General features: G+C 38.1%; 2 protein-coding genes across 2 annotated transcripts; one reads left to right on the top strand and one right to left on the bottom strand.

Moving 5' to 3' along the window:
* Window positions 1–125: 125 nt before the first annotated feature.
* On the top strand, window positions 126–22587 carry LOC131691212 (senecionine N-oxygenase-like). The gene is made up of 3 exons (XM_058977442.1): window positions 126–209; window positions 21011–21100; window positions 21163–22587. Exons 2-3 carry the CDS (start codon window positions 21098–21100, stop codon window positions 22420–22422), a joined length of 1263 nt encoding a protein of 420 aa, XP_058833425.1. The 5' UTR covers window positions 126–209; window positions 21011–21097; the 3' UTR covers window positions 22423–22587.
* Window positions 8137–9983, bottom strand: LOC131691211 (senecionine N-oxygenase-like). Its single transcript, XM_058977441.1, has 2 exons — window positions 9369–9983; window positions 8137–9313 (listed from the first exon to the last, which is right to left on the bottom strand). Exons 1-2 carry the CDS (start codon window positions 9934–9936, stop codon window positions 8595–8597), a joined length of 1287 nt encoding a protein of 428 aa, XP_058833424.1. The 5' UTR covers window positions 9937–9983; the 3' UTR covers window positions 8137–8594.
* Window positions 22588–22816: the final 229 nt, after the last annotated feature.

Raw genomic sequence — 22816 nt, 5'->3', positions numbered from 1 at the left:
AAATTATTAAGAATCGCTGCCGTTTGTCTGACATGAGAGGTTTATACAATAGACGTTCGCAGACGCATACCCGAATTTTGGATTTCCGTGCTTTGAACGAATATCTAACTATACCAAACATGGACGCCTTCGCATGATTTGTGAAAATTTTTATGAATCATTTTACTGTCCTCTCCGGATAAAAACAAACGTAAACATCACACACACATGTAAGTACGTCATCAGCTGTTAGGAGAAGAGCTTCCAGAACGTTACCAAGCTAAAAGGAAACAACTGGTAATGATTAGTTTCTCATTAATGAAAATTCTATTACAGCATTCAACAATCAGTTCTATTACACGAGTTCAATGAATTCTAGAGAAAATTTTTAGTAGGACTTAAGTAACAATGAGAGATTCTCTTTGGGGTCTTTCTCTTCTGTTCATTACTCGGCCATTTCAACATTTACTACTCTACTCTTTGCATAATATTCTAGTAAAAACCGTCGCCTTTCGATATGTACTGGAAAATTAGTGCAAAGTGTTATAATGACGTCGTAATAAACGAAAGAGAAAGTGAACAAAGAGAGGCTCTCAATGTTACTTACGTCCTATTGAAAATTTTCTCTAGAATTGGTTACTTATTTTCAAAATTGCTGTATAATAACTTTTCTAGTAAATGCTATGGTTTGGCGACACTGGTGATGCTTTCCTATGCACAGTGGTTTTTATCGCCAAAAATTGGGGGACGGGTATAACGTAGTTGGTTAATCGATTGCATTGTACGCAGCTCCCCTGGGTTCGATTCCCAACCCCGCACATAGGGTTAGAGATTTATGAAAAAAGAGGATTCTCTAATCCGAAAAGAGGCGAATACCCTAAGGATAAAACCTTTATAATTAGAAGTTAAAAAAAATCGCCAAAGACGTGCGAAAAATTATTCACGCGAAAACGGTCCAGCGTACAGGAATGATGTCTTCTAGGATGTTTTATGATGATATAGCGATTAATCCCTCTTGAAGTGAGATCCTTGCAACATTTTTTTCAAAGTTTGAAAAGCAAGATGAAGTCTTCAGAAATGCAAAACAACTTGTTTATGCCAACATCTTTACTGAAGACCAAAAGTCTCTATTTACAGTTGACTCGAAGTTATTGACCGTTGTTTGTGAATGACTTCATAAAACCCTTGTTTTAAACCTAACTCCTTAAATATCGTAGATTCGCTAAGTTCAAAAAAGTTGTTCGTTTTATCAAGATACATATCTTTCCAGAAGATCATCGGTCTATCTCTTGGCACTAAGAAGTTATTCGATATTTTTGGTACAATTAGCAAAAGTTTTAAAAGTAATAACTTTCGAACGGGAAAAAATCGGGTATCCAGCTCTAGTTGCAATTAGAAATGCTACATCAACACAACAAAACTCAATAAAGCTCATTTGTCTGTTGCTGTTTAAAAAAAAGTCCAATATCTTTGAAAATATTCGAGAGCTTGAGCTTGTGCGATCACCTCTAGCTGTCACTCCGTTATCGAATAGCAAAACATCTTTCAATGTGCAACTCCTGGTAATCCTAAAGTGATTTTTATTGATCAATACTGGTGCCGGCCAGTCCCGAACGTAGATCGCAGAAGGAAAGGAATGCTAGTCCCATACTTACTTTTTGCTAAAGACCGTATATACTACTGCGCACTTCACAAGTATCACGGGAGGAGGAGATATTTGTGAGTAAGTATAGAAGTTGAATTTTACATCTTCTTTACCGACGCCAGAGAGGTGACTCCACTATCTGGACTAGATATCGATCCATCAACTCATGCACCGGGGACCAACGGTTTACTTCCCTTCCGAAGGAAGACAATATCTTCGAAAATACTCGAGATATCAAAAATTACGTTATAATAAAAATTGTGCATTTTGACAAATGAAATAACTTCGTAGAATATATGAAACCCGTAGGAATAACAATTGAAAAGATATTCAAAAAAATGGGAGTCGTCTAAATATAATGAGCTATAACATCTTTTAAAGAAGAGACTTCGTTTATTCAGTAGTTTATTCGTGAAAGCAATCTGCACACCTTTTCCAAAGACTCATTTCTTTTACCAAAAAAATATTTAGTTGGAAAATTTCATTTATATGAAGAATGGGCGATTTAAAGGACATCACATTCCGACGGCTCCTAGGAACGGAGCGCAGGTTAGCAAGGAACGCTGACCTAAAGGAACAGTACTTTTGTTTATGGACGAGTATTGTCGTCTGGGAAAAAATGTGCACGATACGATCAAGCGTTCCTATCTACCACATCATCCGGTGGTTAAGGAGGCAAGCATGACCACAAAGGTTCGAGTGGTCTTTGACGCATTTTGCAAAACTTCGTTGGGCGTCTCGTTGAACGATGTACTAATGGTGGGGCCGGTAATTCAGGAGGATTTACGGTCGATAATCATGCGATGAAGAACCAAGCAAATCATGATTGTAGCCGACGTCGAAAAAAATCGATCGATTGGCAAATCGATGTCAAACAGGAGGAGAGTCCACTGCAATGGATTTTTTGGCGTCCATCGCCTACGGATGAGGTAGCAACGTGCGAACTGGCAACGCGCACACTAAAGCAACTGACGTTAGATGAAGATTTCCGTTGGCATCCCAAGCAGCTATCAAGGACACGTACATGGATGACGTTTTGACAGGATCGGATAATGTTGAAGAAGCGACCTAACTACGAATCCAATTAGATGAGATGATGTCCAGCAGTGGATTTCGTCTCAGGAAATGGGCATCGAATGCAGCTCCAGTTTTGGATGGAATCGCTGAAGAAAACTTAGCGATACGTGATGCTGATGGGATCAACTTGGACCAAGACCTCTCAGTGAAAACCTTGGGATTTACATGGTTGCCCAATACCGATGTTTTCAGGTTTGAGTTCAATATTCCGACGCTTGATACTATGGATGGCTTCTCTAAATGCCGTATTCTTTCGATAATAGCCACACTGTTTAGTCCATTGGGACTCATAGGAGGCACTATCACAACCGCCAAGCTATTCATGCAGCTGTTATGGACGCTAAGAGACGAAGATGGCAACAGATTAGACTGGGATCAACTTATACCTTCAACGGTGGGTGAGAATTGGCGAAAGTTCCACCTGCAGTTACCGTTATTGAATGAGATACGAATTAACCGAAGTGTTATTCTACCCGGCGCGGTGGCAATAGAGTTACACTGCTTCTCGGATGCTTCTGAGAAGGCATATGGAGCGTGCATTTACAGATGCCAAGATGCAGAAGGGAAGGTGGCGGTTCGTATGTTAGCATCCAAATCGAGAGTTGCCCCTTTAAAATGCCAAACGATACCGCGACTTGAGCTTTGTGGAGCGCTCATAGCCGCTCAATTATATGAGAAGGTACAGCAGTCTATTAGAATCAATTCGCCCGTTTTCTTCTGGACAGATTCCACTTGTGTGTTGCGGTGGATTAAAGCGGAACCATCTTCATGGAGCACGTTTATTGCCAACAGGGTGGCGAAAATACAAAACCTAACGGAACGTGGGGAATGTCGTCATGTTCCCGGAATACATAGTCCTGCTGTTTTGATCTCCAGGGGAATTTTCCCACAAGATATTATAAACAACGAAACTTGGTGGAATGGTCCAACCTGTTTGGCAGAAGCTCGTGATCAGTGGCCCCAGTACCCCGGCGATTTGAATAGCGAGGAGGGAGAAGAGGAAAGGCGTCGTACAGTGGTTGTGGCTCCAGTGAGAAAATTCAACAATTGGTATATCGGTGAATTTTCGTCATATTCGGAAATGGTATACGACAGACAGCAATTCGATCGTCGATCAGGGTTTCTCACTAGTATCGAGCTACGGGAAGCAGAACGTGTTTGAGTTCACCGTGCGCAATTGGAGTTTTTTTTCCGAGGAGTGGAAGGCACTATCAAAGGGTGAGCCGGTACCAGGTCAGTCACCGTTGCGGTGGCACAATTCAGGCATCGCCGAAGATCGTCTCATTAGGTTGGGTGGAAGACTAAAGCACTCCACGGCATCAGAAGATACTAAACACACCATGGCACTCCCAGATCGCCGTCGTCTCACTCGCATGTTGCTGCAACGCTATCATGAGCGGTTACTTCATGCTGGACCTCAACTGCTTTTGAGCGTCGTTAAACTCCGTTTCTGGCCTTTGCGTGGGAGAGATATGGCAAGGCAGATAGTGTACAAGTGCCAGAGATGCTTTCGATCCTAAACCTACACCCGTGAAGCAGTTCATGGGAGAACTACCAGCGGCTCGGGTGACAGTCTCTCGCCCATTCTCAAAAACGGGGTAGATTATTTTGGACCAATATATTTAAGACCTGTTCCCAGGCGAGCAGCGGTGAAGGCGTACGTCTCAATTTTTATCTGTCTATGCACAAAGGCAGTACATATAGAGCTCGTTTCGGACCTCTCTACGGACATGTTCCTGCAAGCACGTCGTAGGTTTGTGGCAAGAAGGGGCAGGTACACTGACCTTTATTCCGACAATGGTACCAATTTCGTCGGAGCACGAAACAAACTACTGGAGCTCTTGCAGTTACTAAATGGCAAGCAACACCGGGACAAAGTGTCCAAGTGGCATTTCAGGAGGACTGTGGGAAGCAGCTGTCCGTTTGGCCAAACATCATATTCGATGAGTCCTTGGAAATAATCCAGTCACGCCGGAGAATATAAACACGTTGCTGATTCAAGTGGAAGGATGCTTGAATTCCAGACTTATTACAGCTCTTTCTACTGACCCAAACGAACTGGAACCGTTGACACCAGCACATTTTTAGTAGGAACGTCATTACCGCCCCTTCCCGAAACCGACTATAAAGCCCTCCAAACAAATCGTCTGAACCGATGGCAACTGATGCAGCGAAGCCTTCAAGATTTCTGGACGAGATGGCGAAGGGAGTATTTCTCTCAGCTCCAATCTCGAATAAAACGTTGGCGCCCGCTGATACAAGTGGAAGTGGGAAAGCTTGTTATCATACAGGACAATAATCAACTTCCCCTACGCTGGAAGATGGGAAGAATACACGCTATCCATCGTGGAGACGACGGGGTCGTGCGGGTGGTGACACTAAACACAGCCACCGGCATGCTGACTTGACACATTTGAATTTTTGATAAGTATCCCGAAAACACAATTGACGTAAACTCAACCGTTTCACCGTAAACAACCAATTACTATTTGAACGTATTTTTCGCCGAATTGATTTGAAGATACACGAGATCAACCAATGTTGTAACGCAGTAACTTGTCCATTTTGATATTTCAAACCATTTTACGAAACATTCCAAACTTGTCAGAATGATATTTAAAAAGTAATATAACTGATTTGGCTTTAAAGGGATCATCCACAAACAATCAGCAATAATGTTAAAGATATTAAAGATAAAGATTTTGTGTCTTCAGCGAAGTTGTTGGCAAAAGCTTGATCTACAACTTTGATGTCTTTCATTTTAATATACGCACTCACAAGAAAGGTGGTAAATATATCTCACTTTTTGAAGATTAATTATTTAAATAACACCATATGGAAATACATCATTGACCCAAATGTAACGATTTAGGCCTAATCAATAGATCGCATGAATTTGATCGAAAAAAACACTGTGCTGTGTGTCGGATGCAGGATGATTATTTTGATTGTGGTGGTGTGAAATAATATATCGATAATTTGCTCAACCATATTTCGAAATAATGTATGACACTAAGAGTGTCCTAGCGTTTAACAAATAGTTTTACTGAGAATTAATAATAAATGGTTATTAAGTTAAACTAATGTTAAGTCCTTGGTTATGTCTCAGTGTTTCTGTCAAAATATCGATGGCGAAAGGATGGGATATTGAGCGCCTGTATTCATGAGTTTTGCTAAGACCATTTCCATCCTGTTTCGGTTCACTACATAATGTAATTTTATTGTAACTAAAAATTGAATTTGGTCGATATTTCTGAACAAATATTTTCAATCTAACATGAACTTGGCATTGCACGCTTTTTAGCCAAATAGATAATGTCATTATCTCATATACAGCCCATATTCGATTATCCGTAGTCTCGATTATCCGTAGAAAATGATTCGATTATCCGTAGTACGACAATCCGAACAAATTGTTTCGCTTATCGGAACATTAGTTTTTCTCAAGCTACATTACATATTTATAATTTATTATTTGCTATCAACTACAGTTTCTGAAAGAATAAGTATTTTCTAAAAAATAATGAAAACTTCGTAGAAATACAGAAATTTTAATTATTTAACATATAATTTTGAATTCGATGCGATGACTTACATATTTTCGTACACCAATGAATTACAATTGATACCAGCAACAGTTTCTGGAAGACCAGAATTTTATGTTCTCAAAAAATATTCACAAAAATACGTAGAAATACAGAAATATCGCATTATTCACAAAAAAACTTTTTTTGTCCCAATATATAAATACAAAAATCGATAGAAATGGATATCCGCTAAAATTCCTGGTAGTACAAAATTTTAAACTCTCGTGAAAATTAATTTGGGAAAATAAAGAAATTTCATATAATCAACAAATCTTTCAATTCAGTGCAGTGTCCTATAAAATTTTATGTACCTAATAGATTGGATACAAACTATAATTTCCTGTAGATGCCAGCTATAATTACAAGAAGAACAAAACTTTAAAATCTGGGATTTTTTTTGTAATTTTTAGAATGAATATAATAACCGATTTTGTCAGCCCCATTATGTATTGAAGATTGACAAAATCTGAACATATATGTTTCATATTGATTGGGACTATCTAAAACCCCACTCAAATCTTCTGAATCAGTCTATTATCGCATCAGTTAAAAAAATCGAAACTTTTTGATCACTTTAAGAACATCGACATTTTGAATTCTTAGCACACTTAAGTAAAAGACTTTTACTTTAATCCCAACATGTAACATAGGAGAATCAAACCACAAGACTTTGTCTTAAATGTGGCTGGCAAAATCGGGTCAAAAAGCTGACAAATTCGGAGGCAGACAAACACGGGGACCAGTAAAATAGGATCTTCACTGTAGAACAGCGCTAATAATTCGATACGAAGTAGATGCACTGAACATCCTTTAAGTGGCTCGGCTACGTAGAACACCGAACAATGGCCAAATAAAGATTCTGGATGATGTTTCCACCAAGCAAACAAGAGAAAAAAGTTTACTGTGTTGTATAACAAACTGAATCACTCAATGCGTTTGAACATATTTATATCTAAAACTTCCAAGAACCAAGAATCAGCTAGTTTCTGAGTGGCTCTCCAAAGCCCTAGAGCGCATGACGACGATTATGATGCTGCTGCTGATTGAACAACGCACGATCCTTGGTGTCGCGCGTAAAGTTTTTTTACTTGTAACGTGTGCAAAACTTATCCTTCTAGAAATCCATGTTTTAAAATCGTCCAATGCTGGTCTTTCGTTCGACAAACGTTAAGCGACGCCCAGCAGACCGTTCAGCTGGCGTCCATTATTGGACCTGTTTTGGACGGGTTTGAAACAAATTTTTAGGCTTCTCAGTGGAATCTAGCTTGTTGCTTCTCTTAGGGCCGATTTCATCACCTTCGCTTTACGCTTAAGCCGGGTTTAAACGTACCGGTGAACCTGGTTTAAACGTTAAGCGAGGGTGAAGAAATCGGCCCTTAGAGGATTCCCAAAGTTTTGTTGTTATATACAAACCAGTAGTGCGTAATCATAAATTCAGTTGTTATTTCTGTCTGAATTTACCGAAACCAGCATTAAGATAACTGAAGTTTCACGCAGAGAATTTAGTTTTATGCCGCATGATTATTAGACTAAACATAAGTATCCCAATCAATCGAACACAATACTTTAAAATAAAATAACTTGGCTATATAACTTATTGTTCTTAATATCACTTTATAGAATATAAAGTGATCGATTCGTTATTAAAAGGGTTTGATCAAACAAATGTTCTAAGAGTCAAACATTGATGCATGTACCTTAGATACTGTTTTTCAACATATAAGAAATATATTTCATGAAGAAAAAAAAAACATTTGTTTTGATTCGGTTATCCGAAGCGAAATTTTCCTGCACCCTACGGATAATCGAATCTGGCCTGTACTTGGTTCAAAACTAAGAGGTGCTTAATATGGTAACAATAGGCTTTATTGCCCTAATAGACACATTACTCTTTATCATATTATATTGTTGTACAAAATATGAAATAACCTAGTTGTTTACGTTTCAACTCAAAATCTGGCACTTGACCAAGGCACCAGACTGACGCTATAGTTCAAAAAAATTGGAAACATTTTTGGACACACCAAAATAACTTTTAACTTTCCATGCCTCTAAAGTGTAGGTTTTCGTAAGCAACATTTTCGGGAAATAACAGGATCGATTCCAAAATGCTGTTCTTCAGACCAAAGAATTTTGGTCAATGTTCCTGTTATCTAATTACATAGACATCTACTCGCTACTCTGCGAACAATTCAACACCTTTTAAACTCTTTGCGGAACATAAGTTCTCTCTAAAAAATTATCCATAATATCTCTTAAAATAAATATTTGACAAAATGCAATGCAATAGCTTGACTGACATGCTTTCAACTTTTCATATCGTCAACAACTTCTTCAAACGATTGATCGTCGACTATTCTGAATTTATCTCTTCGAAAGTTAAGCAGATCATCATTAAACCTCCGACTGCTTTCGTTATGCAGCTTGGTCATCACCGGTTTGAGCGGTTCCAGTCCGGCTGTTCTCGCCAAATCCTCGTAGTACTCGCCTTGTGCCGGTCCCATCATATGCGCTTGACGCTTTCTGTATCCTTGTCCCCATCGTTGTTCCATTTTTTCGTTCATATCAGCGATCATCTCTTTCCGACTGGGAAGCTTTACCTCTCCGCAGTAATACTTGAGACAAAATCTCGCCTGCAAATCGAACATCTGCGCCGCACAAACGTAGTACGGAAGTCCGATGAAGGCCATCGTCGGATGATTAATGTTGATGCAGTGTTTGAACAACGGTTGTACGTAGTTATCTTCGACAGTAACTCCACAGTTTGAGCTCAGGAATGGAAAACTGTACCGGTATCCTGTGCAATAAAGGATAACGGTGAAATTCTCGCTCGTTCCATCCACGTACAGTGCACCAGTTGATGTGAGTTCTTGAACGTCTGGTTTTTGCCTAAAGTTTTTTGGGAAAATAGTGTTGATTGGATCCTTTGAGTGATGGCTCAAGGACACGTGAAGTGCTTTCTTAGAGATTTCCAACGCAAGATCCATCCCGGATGGGCCGGCACCGATCACAAGAACTTTTTCATCTGTAATCACAGTTCTAGTTGGTTTATAATTTTATTGTAAATTCACAGCCCTTACCTTTAAAATGCTCCGCCGATCTGTAATCATGACTGTGCAGTTGCCTTCCTTGAAAAAGGTTCGCATTCCTATAGTTAGGCGTCAGTGGAGTATGATAGTGCCCATTGCAAACAAACACGTAGTCGAAATAAAAGAGTTCTATTTTAGCTTCAGGCAAATTTTTAACTTGTACTTTCCACTTTTTCAGCCCTATATCAACAATATCAACCATCACAACGTGATGCTCGAAACGCACGTGTCGGGTCAAATCGAACTTGTCCGCATACATTCGTAGAAAGCCTAAGATGTCCTGCGAAGGAATGTACGATTCTTTTTGCTCAGGAATCGGAAAATCCGGAAAGCCCATAATCTCCTTCGGTAGGTTCGTCCGCAACCCTTGATACATACTAGTGTGGATATCCAGCCCATATTTATCCTTTCCGACAGCGTCCGTGTAGTTCCACGTTCCACCGATTTGGTCAGTCTGTTCGAATATTACAACTTGACCTCCGGCTTCCAGTACACGCTTAGCCGTACCAAGTCCAGCAGTTCCAGCACCGATTATACAAAACTGAGTCCCGTGTTCCATTACTTTCGATACCACAGTGCAACTGAATCCGAGTGCCTCGGTGAACTAAATCCCGTTAGTTCTCAGCGCTATTCATTTATACTGAGCAGTTGATGTAAACTGGAACTGCGTTTCCTTATCAGGTGCCCGTTTTTGCTGTGCACAATGAACGCACAAAGCGATCGATCGAGAGAGGAACATTGACCATGCACTATATGCATTACCCCCCGTGAATGGTGGTGATCAACTTTGCTTGTTTATTGATTGACAAACAGCTTGCTTGTGAGGCGGGTAAGCACGAGCTACGTAGTAGATCGGAGTGGCTGCGATGTGAAAGCATGGAATTTTACTCACTAAACAGCGTTTCTTGATATTTGGACAAGTTCAAAATTTATTACGTAGAACAACATGAAGCCCAGAAAGTGACTAAACGAGACTATTCAATAATCGAGAAATTGAGAGGGGCTATCTGGCTGTCATTTATTGTTTCTTAAATTCCTTTTTCAACTAAATGTATTGCATTTTTCAATAAGATGAGGACGTTATCGTTGGCCGTGGAAAATCATGTACGGCGTGTTTTGGTTTGCGTGGAGTACTTCACAGACTTTCCAGTTCATCAGACGAAAATGGTTTGAAATGAAGCTAAATTTAAGGGAGAGGCGGTTACGAGTTCTTATCATTGATCGTTTTTACATTTCTTACAGAGGGAATGTATAGGATTCGATTCATATTTGAAAACTTTTTTCGAGGCCCAGAGCACCGAGTCTCATATACTAATCGACTCAGCTTGACAAATTGGGACAATGCCTGTATGTGTGTGTATGTATGTATGTATGTATGTGCACTAATGCCATGTAATTACCTCAGGAATGGCTGAACCGATCGTATCGAAACTAGTTTCGAATGAAATGCCTAACGTGATAATTTGACACTATTATTTTTGTTTTTGGATATTTTCCTTACTTTCTGAGATATGAGTAATTTTGTCAAAACACGTTTTAGGAATATAAATTTTGAACGTAGCAGTCATAATTAAAAAGCTTAGAACAATACCATTATAATAAGCTATAGATTGTCAAAATTCGTTCAAGAACGGCGGAGATATTGAACATTTTATAGTTTTATTCCTTACTTACCAATAATAACTAACTGAGACCGTTACATACAGCCTATTGTATTACTGAACAGATTTTGCATATCGGCAGAATGAAAACACATCTACGTGATTCAAGGAACTCAATTCCGAAAATATTTTGTGAAGTAGTTTAATAATAAACAAACTATTTCTGAAAAATTAAAGTAAGTTCACCTCAAAGACAAAATAATGTGTAAGTTCACTTCAACTTTTTCTAGAGTTAATGTATTTACCTCTTGGATTAAGCGTTCCGTTCAACCGCGAGGTGGATGTTGGATGGTATTATAAAGCACAGATCACCAAGTAACCAACCTAGTAGTGAGATAAAAGATTTATCATATAATTCATATTCATATTATACTCGTGGTTTCATCATCAACAGTACTTTTGAATCAACAGATCAACAGTATTTTTGAATCCTAAAATTCTAGTGAAAACTTGACTTCTTTTAAGATTTATGTTATACTGATCATGGCACAAAATTTACCAGTTGCATTATTTATAATAAGGATGTAAGGACTCAAAATATCCACTATGCTATATTTCTCCTTAGTGGAGAAAATTTTGGTAAAAACTATTTTTTCTCCATTAAAAAGAAGATAAACCATCTTTGCCTGTGAAGAGCTCAAAACCTATCACTAAATAAGATATGGAATTTGCGGTTCGACTTCGTCTCATCAGAATCCGACACTAACTTAGTGATAAGACTAAGCTAGCGTCGGATTGACCATAGCTTCAAAAAACGAAAACACTAGTTGTGTTTCTAAGCAATCCCTTAGTCATACGATTGGATAGAAATTGCATCAGTAAGGGAAAGTGGTCGGTTGCCGGCACCCCTACGTAACTTTTGACAGAAAGTAGATATGATCATTCCGACAAAATTTATTTGTTATATCCGCACGATATGTTTGTGCCGATAGATGAAGCAAACAGACTAGTCATGTTCTGTTCTCCAACCAAAATCTACTCAAAAGTTTTTTTTGATCATTTGCTTAGTGTTGTAGAAAGAAGTAAATCAATCGATAAAATATGCGTATTGAATATTTACGAAGTGAATTATTTCTATATTGTGCTTCAAATTGAATGGCTAAGAAATGTTTGCCACAATTTTTTTGGTTCAGTTTTCAAAATGGTTACGATTACGATAATCGATTTTCGGCCGGTTGTCGGCACCCCAATTTGTGGCAAATGCTGAATTCTCTATAACCCGGTCGGGCGAATTTTGTAATTGTACGTAGTGATTTTATCGTCACATACTTATGTTTTTTCGCGAATCAACTCACCAAAAAATACGCCTACTTAGCATCCACAGCGCCATCTGAACTTGGCTAGTTGATGCAACGATTTCACTGATTGTGGATGGAGGAGAATTCTTCGCAGAAATGCCATCAATTAACAAATTCAGAGCAGCACGTTGGTGAGATCGTTTTGTGTTGTTCTTCAATGTTTATATATTTTACCTTATTGTTAATACGTGCCAGAATCTAAAATATTTTTTCAATCTGAAAGCGTGAACATATTGCACATATCCAATTGATATGTGGATGTATTCGCACGGGGCTTATTGTATATGAAGACGGCCTCAGAATGTACGTGTATGACCAGGCATTCTTGGAATGGGTCGTTGGACGTACAGTAGAGCTATCGCCTTTCATCTCCAGGGCTAAACATGTGTACATCTATGGATAATACAGAATTTATTAATAAATAGATGCAGACAAGTTTCTTCCATAAAAGCTCTGTCGGGCAGTGGGATATGTATTGTATAAACACACACGAAAACGAATTCTGAATTCTCTATAACCCAATCAGTATGAGTATTTTCGGAACAAGCAAGAGATTGATTTTTGACACCATTTTGAAAACTAAGATGACGTCCGGTTTAGCGGAAATCTCTATATCCCAATCAATGCGGATATTATCGACACGGTTTTTGTAAGTCGATGCCTAAAATCGATGTCTGGTGCCATTTTGAAATCCAAGATGGCGACATTCCTATTCTAAAAGCTCCCAGAATGGAGGTTTTCAGATTGGTCTAGAGTAAAAAATCCGTCACATCTATTATGACGAATTTTTTACTATAGCTTTGGTATATGTATAACCTTCGCAAATCAAAAATACCTACATTGTACGGTTTCATATGATAACTCGCCAAGGAACAGTCACCATTTTGAATTTTGTTGCCTCCGCCATCTTTGTTTTAGAATAACGGCGAACATCAATTTTTGAAGCCTAAAGATCATCTCGAAACTCAACATTACCCAAGTAACCAGCAAGTATCAGATGCCTTTTGCAGCATATTAGCATTTTAATGCATAACTATTATAAACCTGCTTTCAATAAACTATTTTAAAACTTCTTTTCATTAATCAGCATTTTGAAGGCAGAAAAAAACATTTTCGTGGCACAGCAGTAATGGAGCGACAGATTTTGCAAAAGCGGTTTTTAAAAAGCACTTTCCATGCCTATTTATTACCTGGGTGACATACTGACTTTTAATAAATAATCTAATTCACCTCTGTGTGGTATAAGTTGGTCACCCTTTACGTAATGATGAAGTCGTTAAGGTTCAACTGAGAAAGCTTGGAAAAGCAACCAGTATTTTTAACACCGTCGGAAAAATCTTCATGAAAATCAATCAGTAAAACTCTACCAATGCCTCGAATATATTGATGCATTTTCATGAAGATTTTCCCAACGGTATTAGAGAGCACTGCTTTTTTCGTTTTTCAAGTGAGAGATGTTCTCAGTTGAACCTCAATGTTTAAAAATCATCAGGAAAATGGCACGGTTACGTTTGTCGTCGGATATACAGTTGTTCTCCCGGAAGTAATACCGAGAGGTAGTCCCTGAGGAGAACAATGGCGGAGCTCAATGGAGTTTAGTCGGTATTATCTTGTTCATGGTGGAACTCGACACTCCAGTGAGGTGAGATTAGTCGTCTCACGGCATACGCCGCGCAGAATAGAGCCGCTGGTCGTGTTTTCATCGCTGGGTGGCACTGTAGACACCAGATTGTCACGTCCAGGGAAACTATTCTATTGTTTTTAGTTTTTTAATTTGCGCCTTTTTTTAATTTTTTTAATTAAATATAGGGGAGGTACCCCCTATCCCCATCCTCCTTTGACTACATACCTGCGTGGACTTTAGTCTTATTTGTCTAAAGCTTTTGTCGAAAAATTGATCGCCTGAAAGCCACTCATTTGCCTTGAATGCGATCCGCCAGTGCGTTAGTGGTGCGAAATATGCATACCAACTTTTCACATGCACCCATTGTGCTGTTGATGAAGAATGATGTTAAAAGTGCATTCGATAGTTGTTGAATTGATTAAACTTCCTTTCCCCTTTGAATCCTGATGATTTTCATACATATGTTTTCCATTTGTAGCAAATTTTCTTAGGGTGCCGTCAACCGACCAGATTTTTGCAAATGACAAAAAATTATAAGTTGACAAAATTGTTAGTAAAATTTTTCATGTTGGCAGAGTCAATTAAATTCTTCCACCAGATATTAGCTAAGGCCTTTGGCTTTTCATTGGTATGCTTATATCCCCATATTATGCAATTGGAGAAATGTTATGAGCCAAATACAAAAGGGTGCTGACAACCGACCACATTCCCCTAACATTATAAGAAAGATTCGATGACACTGCATAGAAAAATGAATCTATTATTGTATGATTTTTGACATCAAAACTCAACTTAGCATCTCAAAATTACCTTAACTTGTGATTTTCAGCCAAATTAGACAACATTTTAGGTTTTGTCCGATATTTGTTCAAAGATCCGCCACTGTGCGCCGTCACGAAATAACGAACGAAAACGAAAAGGAGAAAACAAAAAACGAATGGAAATCCAAGAAGTGCATTGTATATTAACCAGCCATTTTTCAAATAATGGAGTTTTTTAATTGCGATAACTATAACTAAAAAGAAGTCATCCAAAACGCCTTACTTGGACATAGCGATGACAATTTTCGGCATAAATTAGAAGAGAAAAACTTAAGTGTACACAGAACAAAATATTTTGTAATTTTAAGTTTATTTTCATGCACATATTTGGAGCATGAAAATAAATGTAAAATTAAGTTCTACCAAAATCCACACGACTTGTCGCGCTTACCCAGCAAACCAGTAATCGTATATAAAAGTTTACTATAAATTACAAATAATGACAGACTAAATCAAAATTACAGATAGTGCAAGCAAAAATTATGTTTTGTTGTAAAAAGTTCACATAAAATGCAAATCTGTGATCGAAATACAATGTTGACTTGAAGTTATTTATTAGTCCACTACAACTTAAAACAAAATTGTACATGCGGAATAATAAAGACAATTTTGAAACATTGTATAGAAATTAATTTGCAATTGGATTAAGCTACAAAATCGTTCCAAAAAAATAGTCACCTCCTTATAGCACTTCGCAAATTCTCCGCCAGACTAGTTCAATATTTGAGCAATAAAAAATGGCTTGAGTACAGAATGTAGGTTGTGATTTGACAGGTATAGAAGGTATCATTGGAGTGCCATATTTAGGTTGGATTATGGTATTTTTAGATCGTAATCACAAAGCGATAAAAATGATCAAATATAATCGTTACTTGACAGTGTATAAATAGATGAGTACATAGCGGCTATGCTGGGAATACGAAGATCTCAGGTTTGAAACTGGAAGTAAATCGTAGCAGGTAATTTTAATAATTGATTTTCCAGTAACTCCAACCTCACCCATGAAAAACATATCTACCTGTGTGGGCGTAACTGTGTCTTATAACAGAATTATGGAAATTTCATCCTGATTTTTTATTTTCATATTATTTCTTTAAAAATACTTTTTGTTACCACATTGGGGACCTTAAGCTGCGTAAACCTTCATGTGTGATTGTAAAGTTGATCATATATAAACTCAAAATGATAAGCTAGATGATTGTATAATGCTTCTGATGAAATCAAAATTCGTCGTAAATCACATAGTTCTACTATACCGATTTGTTGTACGTATATGGCCTCCACTTTTGTTCACATAGAAGAGATCTGTGCATTTTATACAATCAATTCATATCGTTGAAGAGTACAGTTAATCAAATTGCAACTTATTAAAGTGAATCAAAATGTTGGCTGGGATACTTCAATGAATTTTATTATAATTCTACACGTGGATTGAAAATTACAGTTTCTTCAAACGGAAAACCAATGGACTTCAATGTATTTTTACACGTATATTGCTGTAATATGAATGACATGTAATATTACAAGAATGAAAGTGTAAAATTGTATGCTTTTTAATTCTCCAATTGAGTGCATTGATTTTAACGTAATTTTCAATCAAAGTTTTGATTCAATCTTTGTATGTTTACATTCGTTCTGATTTACATGTCGTTTAAATTTCATTATTTTTTGTGTGTATTCTATTTTATTGCGGTAATGTCTCTGACATTACTCACCCATCTTTGTACCTACAACAACCAAAAATAGCATTCAGGCATATATGAACGTTTTTGTCAATATCTTCATATAATTGATGTATCAAAATGTAAATTCAATCTGTTTAAAAGTGGCTACATAAATAAATGATCAAAAATCTCCAATGAGATTTCTGAAATACTTGTCAGATTTTATGTAGAAATTGGAATTGGCGCATGATATTTGTTTTATGCTTTTATGCAAATCATGCAAAATAGTTGGTGGAAAAACAATTGACCGGGTGGAATGGTGATTTTGAAAAATTGGAGATTTTTCTTCACACCACTACACTGTCCCGGGGCACGCAACACAACTACGTAGTGAAAAAACCATAGCCGCTTTTTCAAAAGCATCATCCCGCCCGGTCAATTGTTTTTCCACCAACTATTTTGCATAGTTGGAATCCTGATAATCTAATGAATCGACAGATTTTCTTCTTTTAGAGTTTAATGAATGCTTTATAAGGATAAATTTTTCCTACGCATACTACCAAGCGTTCAATTCTTACACATGCTCAAAGAAAGTAACTTGAGCCTTAATTGTTAGTATTGAACCTCTCGAAGAACCACAAACTCGGTGGCCACGATGAACCTCTTTTGTTTTAAACAGCCATGCATTCTTCGCGCGTATTTGCTGTAATACACGCAGATTTCAATCCAGTGGCTTTCGAAAAACTGACAGCGATAAAAAATACAGTGTAAACAATACACTCTAAACTACTTCTGTCCACATTTTCGAGAGAAAATATCCAATCTACAGCGTTTTTCCGTGATGAAATTTGATGTGGGACACCTTTTAATAGCGTTTTTCTCGAAACCGCGTTTTTCAAATTGGCGAACACGATAACTAAAAAACTAAACAACGAATTGACTTTTTTTATTTTTTTATGAGAATGCACAATATGTGTAGCCTATCGATCAACCACAGAAAACCGAATAAAAAAAAGAAAAAAAAGTGAGCGAATTATGAGATTTTTATGGTTTTTATGAAGCCATTTTCCGAAACTCGAACTTTTTTCAATTTGTTTTTGGTTCATCGACTAACTACAAGTCTAAGCCTTACAAATGTTATTGAATTTCCTGTGTCAGACAATTTTATCAAGAGTTATCGTGTTCGCCGCGGCGCTCCTCAACGTGGAAATGGTTTGACGTCTACTCTTGGAATACTCGTATGTGTGGCTCTGCGTGACTGAAAACATTTTTTGCCTTTCTCAATAGACAGGTATTGCAATTGCTCTGGAAAACCGACTTGTTAACGGAGGCCCGGAGGGTCGAGTGACATATGCCATTCGATTCAGCTCGACGAGTTCGGCAAATGTATGTATGTGTGCGTGTATGTGCGTCTGTGTGTATGTATGCGAACACAATCTCACTCACTTTTCTCAGAGATGGCTGAACCGATTTTCACAAACTTAGTCCCAAGGTGCAACGTTCCCATAGGCTGCTATTGAATTACTAATGGATCCGACTTCCGGTTCCGGAATTACAGGGTGATGAGTACGATCACGTAGAAAACGTCGATTTTAATAAATTCTGCAATGAATGTATAATGGTGCAAATTTTTCCAAAATGTGACCACAACTGCTTCGATTTGTAGTACTAGGTCACTAACAGCCATTCAAAGTCTTTTTTGTCACATTGGCCACCATCATCGGTTCCGGAAGCCCCGGCGGAAGTATCCAAATTCAGAATAACAGTCACATCGGTTTCTCGGAGATGGCTAGACCGAATCAACCAAACTTAGTCTCAAGATGTTGCGTCCCCGTAAATGGCTATTAAATTTTATCCCGAACCGACTTCCGGTTCCGGAGTTACGGGTTGTGGCGTGCGATCACATAGCAAATTGTGATTCAAACCGATACTCCGATGAAAGCAAAAAAGGTAAAAATTTCGCTAAAATGTCTCTCAAACATCTTGAATTTGCAGTTCTAGGTCACCGACGGTCAAACAAACTTTCGTTGACTATATTGACCACCATAGACGGTTTCGGAAGTGCCCGGGAAAAGTGGCCATCGTTCAAAACTAGCAAAATCATATCAGTTTTTTGGAAATGGTTGGGCCGATTTTCACAAACTTAGTCCCAAATGATAGCTATATTATCCCCACAGATGTCTATAAAATTTCGCACGGATCGCTTATATGGTTCCGGAAATATAGACTGAATCGTCCGGTCACATATGAAATTCCCATATAAGCCGGAAATCAAATTTTTTCAAATTCTGAAATTTCAGAAATCGAATTCGTATTTTTGATGCCAAATATCTTTAAAATGCATGAAACGTCGAGATTTTATGTTATCTCGAAAAAAAAACAAATTTCATAAAAATCGACTTTTTGGGACTGTCGATTTTGCACTTTTTGCCTTTCTCAATATTTCAATTTAATATTGCCGTAGCTGGTTTTTCTTTTACAAAATTTTAGAACTCGAATAACGATTTTTTTTCTTGTATATAGTTGTCATGTCGTGTATAATAAAAATTTCATATATAGGGGAACCTGGGGCTATTAATACAGTGGGGGTAATTTGGACCACCTCGATTTCTCAGAAAATAGCAAGACTTTCTGACTATCGTTTATATTCGTGGAACCGCTATTCTGAAACATAAATTTTGAGAGCTAAAGTTGATTCTTTGTTCTTTGTAGAAAGGAGATACAAGGTGTTTCGTTATTTTGCCATTCTCAAAACAAAAATCATTATAATGGAAAAACCGGGATTACAGCAACAAATAAAAGTGAAAAAATAAAAGGTAAGTGTTTTGGAAAGCTTGAGGCTCCTATTTTATGGAATGCTTTTTGTTTGGGTGAAAACAGAGATATTTTCGAGACGCTCACCGCTTTTGTGCAATATGAGCGTACGGGGCTATTCGGACCCCCTATTCCGTCATCCATCGTTCAGCGGCTTGCGGCTGCGCACACCATTGCACACGTCACAGCAAAGAAAATACTTGGGCCGCCGATCGGCAGCTGTGACACAACAGATCAAGTTTTTGTAAAGCAATTTTTTTTTGCTTCTTAAGGAGTCTCTTGTAACTAATTCATAGGTTAACATAATTCCATTGTAAAAAAATTAAAGAAAAATGACGGTCTGAATTGCCCCGTAGGGAGGTCCGAATTACCCCTACATTGTAAAAGGATGGAAAAACGTAAAGGTTTGCAAATCGCTGCCATTGAGTGGTGTAAATGAACCTTTTATGGCACCAAAATGTAGCTGAGGTTTCAAACTAACAATTAGGACTTTTGACCGGTAACTTTTTTCACATCTATCCACCTAAAAGGGCGATTTGCTTAAGTAGGTCCGAATAGCCCCCGGGTTCCCTTACATTTGAAAGTTTTTAATGAATATGAACAACTCAATAATTCTCCTGTTCATGATTGAGAAAGACATAATTGCACCGCTAGGTGGATTAAAACAGGTTTTTTCATACACAATCAATGTGGGTCATCGACCTTCACGGATTTGAACCAAATTTTGTGGAATTGTCATCTGGGGTCAATATATAAAAATCCAATTTTTTGTGTCAATTGAACGACCTCTCGGGCCATGGGAGCACCCTCCCCCCCCCCCTCCGTTCTGACAAACTGCCAAAACAGTTGATTTCCTTTTGGTCATATCTCCGGTTCTATTTACTCTAGAATCAAACCGCAAGATGGTTTTTGAAGAAAATTGTTCAAGGAGTCTGGAAAAAACATTAATTTTTGGCGGTAGTGCTGCCAACTAAGATTTTTTCAGCTAAATATTAAAAGTTAATTTTTCTTCCAATCCATATATTTTAATTTTGAAAATTCTAATGCCATCGTATTCCTCAGAGATTTTTACATTATTTTTTACGCGGTTTTTTAGCGCAGCATTTTTTACGCGGATTTTGAAATTTACGCGGTTTTCATTTACGTGGTTTTTGAAATTTACGCGGGTTTCATTTACGTGGATTTTTTAATTTACGCGGTATCCATTAACGAGGTTTCCATTAACGCGAATTCTTAAATTTACACAGTCTTCATTTACGCGGATTTTGAAATTTACGCGCTTTTCATTCACGCGGATTTTGAAATTTACGCGGTTTTCATTTACGCGTCCTGTATCCCCGCGTAAAAAAACCTGAGTGTATAGTTTTTATATATTGGCCCTAGATAAACTATTCCTCAAAATTTGGTTAAAATCCGCGAAGGTCAATTTCAAGTTTGCATCTTTTTTTTATCACTTCGCGTGGGATGACCCATGTATAAATAAATCTTAACATTACACAAATGATCCACTGTTGCTTTGCCTTCAAAATCGTGAAACAAAATAACCTTCAGTTTGAGCACTTTACACCAGACGCCCACTTAATCCGCGCCAAATATTAAAATAATTATAATATTTATCTTTATGTTAATTAACTCGGCTGTTTGTTTATGAAACTAACACATTGATGAACTGAACGCTTATAGTATGTTTGTTCCTTCTCTCTCTTCCCAGCAAAGCTTTTTAATTCATTTCATTTGCTCACCGATTTCAGTAGCAACAGAACAGTTGCCGGTTATGTGACATCGTCAGTTCTCTTCTGATAGTAGACCAACATACAACTGATACCAGCTGTATTACGATGGTAACGATTGGATTATATATCTAGCTTTTTAGAATCATTCTAATTACACTGCACATTTTCAGAGTAAGTCAGAGCCGCGATACTGTGTCATCGGTGCTGGAGTGGCTGGATTGTGTGCTGGCAAATGTGCACTACAAGCTGGGGGACAAGTTGTGATTTTCGAACAAACGGACCAAATCGGTGGTACTTGGGTGTACACCGATGCGACCGGGAAAGACAAGAATGGTTTGCCGATTCACAGCAGCATGTACGAAGGACTGTGGACGAACCTTCCGAAGGAGGTCATGGGTTTTCCGGATTATGAAATGCCCCCACAAGATCGGTCCTACATTCACTCGAGCGAGGTGTTACAGTTTGTACAAAATTATGCAAATCATTTTGGTGTGGTGAAGCACATACAGTTTGAACATTCGGTTGAACAAGTGAAGCCTTTCGGGAACGATCAGTGGGAAGTCCAAGTCAGAGATCTTAGACGGAATGAACGTGAAACGTTGATATTTGACTACGTGTTGGTTTGTAATGGTCATTATTTTGAACCAGTGAAACCAAATTTTGAAGGAAATGATCTGTTCCAAGGTATTCAATTGCACAGTCACGAGTATCGTAAACCAGACATTTTTAAGGATCGAAATGTTCTACTGATCGGAGCTGGCCCTAGCGGCAAAGATCTAGTTTTTGCCGCTGCCCCTCAAGCCAATAAAGTCTTCTTCAGTCACCACGTTCCAGATAAACTGAAAGACATGCGATTCCCGGCCAATGTTGTGCAGGTCCCCGATGTAACTCGACTACATCAAACTCAGGTTGAATTTGTCGACGGATCCTTTCAATCGGTTGATCTCATTGTCTACTGTACGGGATATCGCTACAGTTTCCCGTTCTTGCACGAGTCGTGCAAAATCGAAATTGACAATAACTGGGTCAAACCGCTGTACAAACACATTCTAAACATCAATCATCCAACGATGGCCTTTATAGGAATTCCTTATTATGTTTGTACGACATTGATGTTCGATCTGCAGGCTCGATTTGCACTCGAGTACTATTCGGGCCGGAAACCACTTCCAACCCAGACAGTAATGGTTGACGATCAGAACACTGAAATGGAAGCTCGTTGGGTACGAGGTTTGAAGAAACGGCAGGCGCACATGATGGGCGGTACCGTACAGGCTGCATACTACGATGACTTGGCAAAAACAGCCGGTATTGAACCGATTCCACCGGTAATGGCAAAAATGCATATAGCGAGCAACTGGAGGAAGAATGAGGATTTGCAAAACTACAGGAAGGATGTGTTCCGAGTGTTGGATGCGGAGAATTTTTAGATTATCTATGCTGGCGACAAACCGACGATTCGTGAAGGGTGAAATCCAGGTGGTGAGATTCCGCATTTGGAAGCGAAAGGATTTGCTTGTATAAAAGGTCGGTTCGCTTGGTTACATAATGTAGCTCCTGGACATTGTTACACAAGGATTTTGATTTTTGTTGATGATGAGAATATATATTTTTCAAAGAAAAGCTTTCTATATTTTCATTTCAAGAAACATGCAATAATTGTAAGTTTATCATTTTGCGGTTTCATTATTGAACCCTATGTTTTGTTTTTCAATTTACGGTTAAGCCTGAGGGCGCTTCAATTAACCACAACGCTATCGCACAGAAAAACACAAAACAAAATTCTTTGTCTGCTTTAACTATCAATTTAAACATGTTTGTCGC

This window comes from Topomyia yanbarensis, chromosome 3, assembly GCF_030247195.1.
Source record: "Topomyia yanbarensis strain Yona2022 chromosome 3, ASM3024719v1, whole genome shotgun sequence".
In the NCBI taxonomy this organism is placed as follows: Eukaryota; Metazoa; Arthropoda; class Insecta; order Diptera; family Culicidae; genus Topomyia; species Topomyia yanbarensis.
The sequence above is the reverse complement of the archived record's forward strand: the minus strand, read 5'-3'. Positions and strand labels throughout refer to the sequence as shown.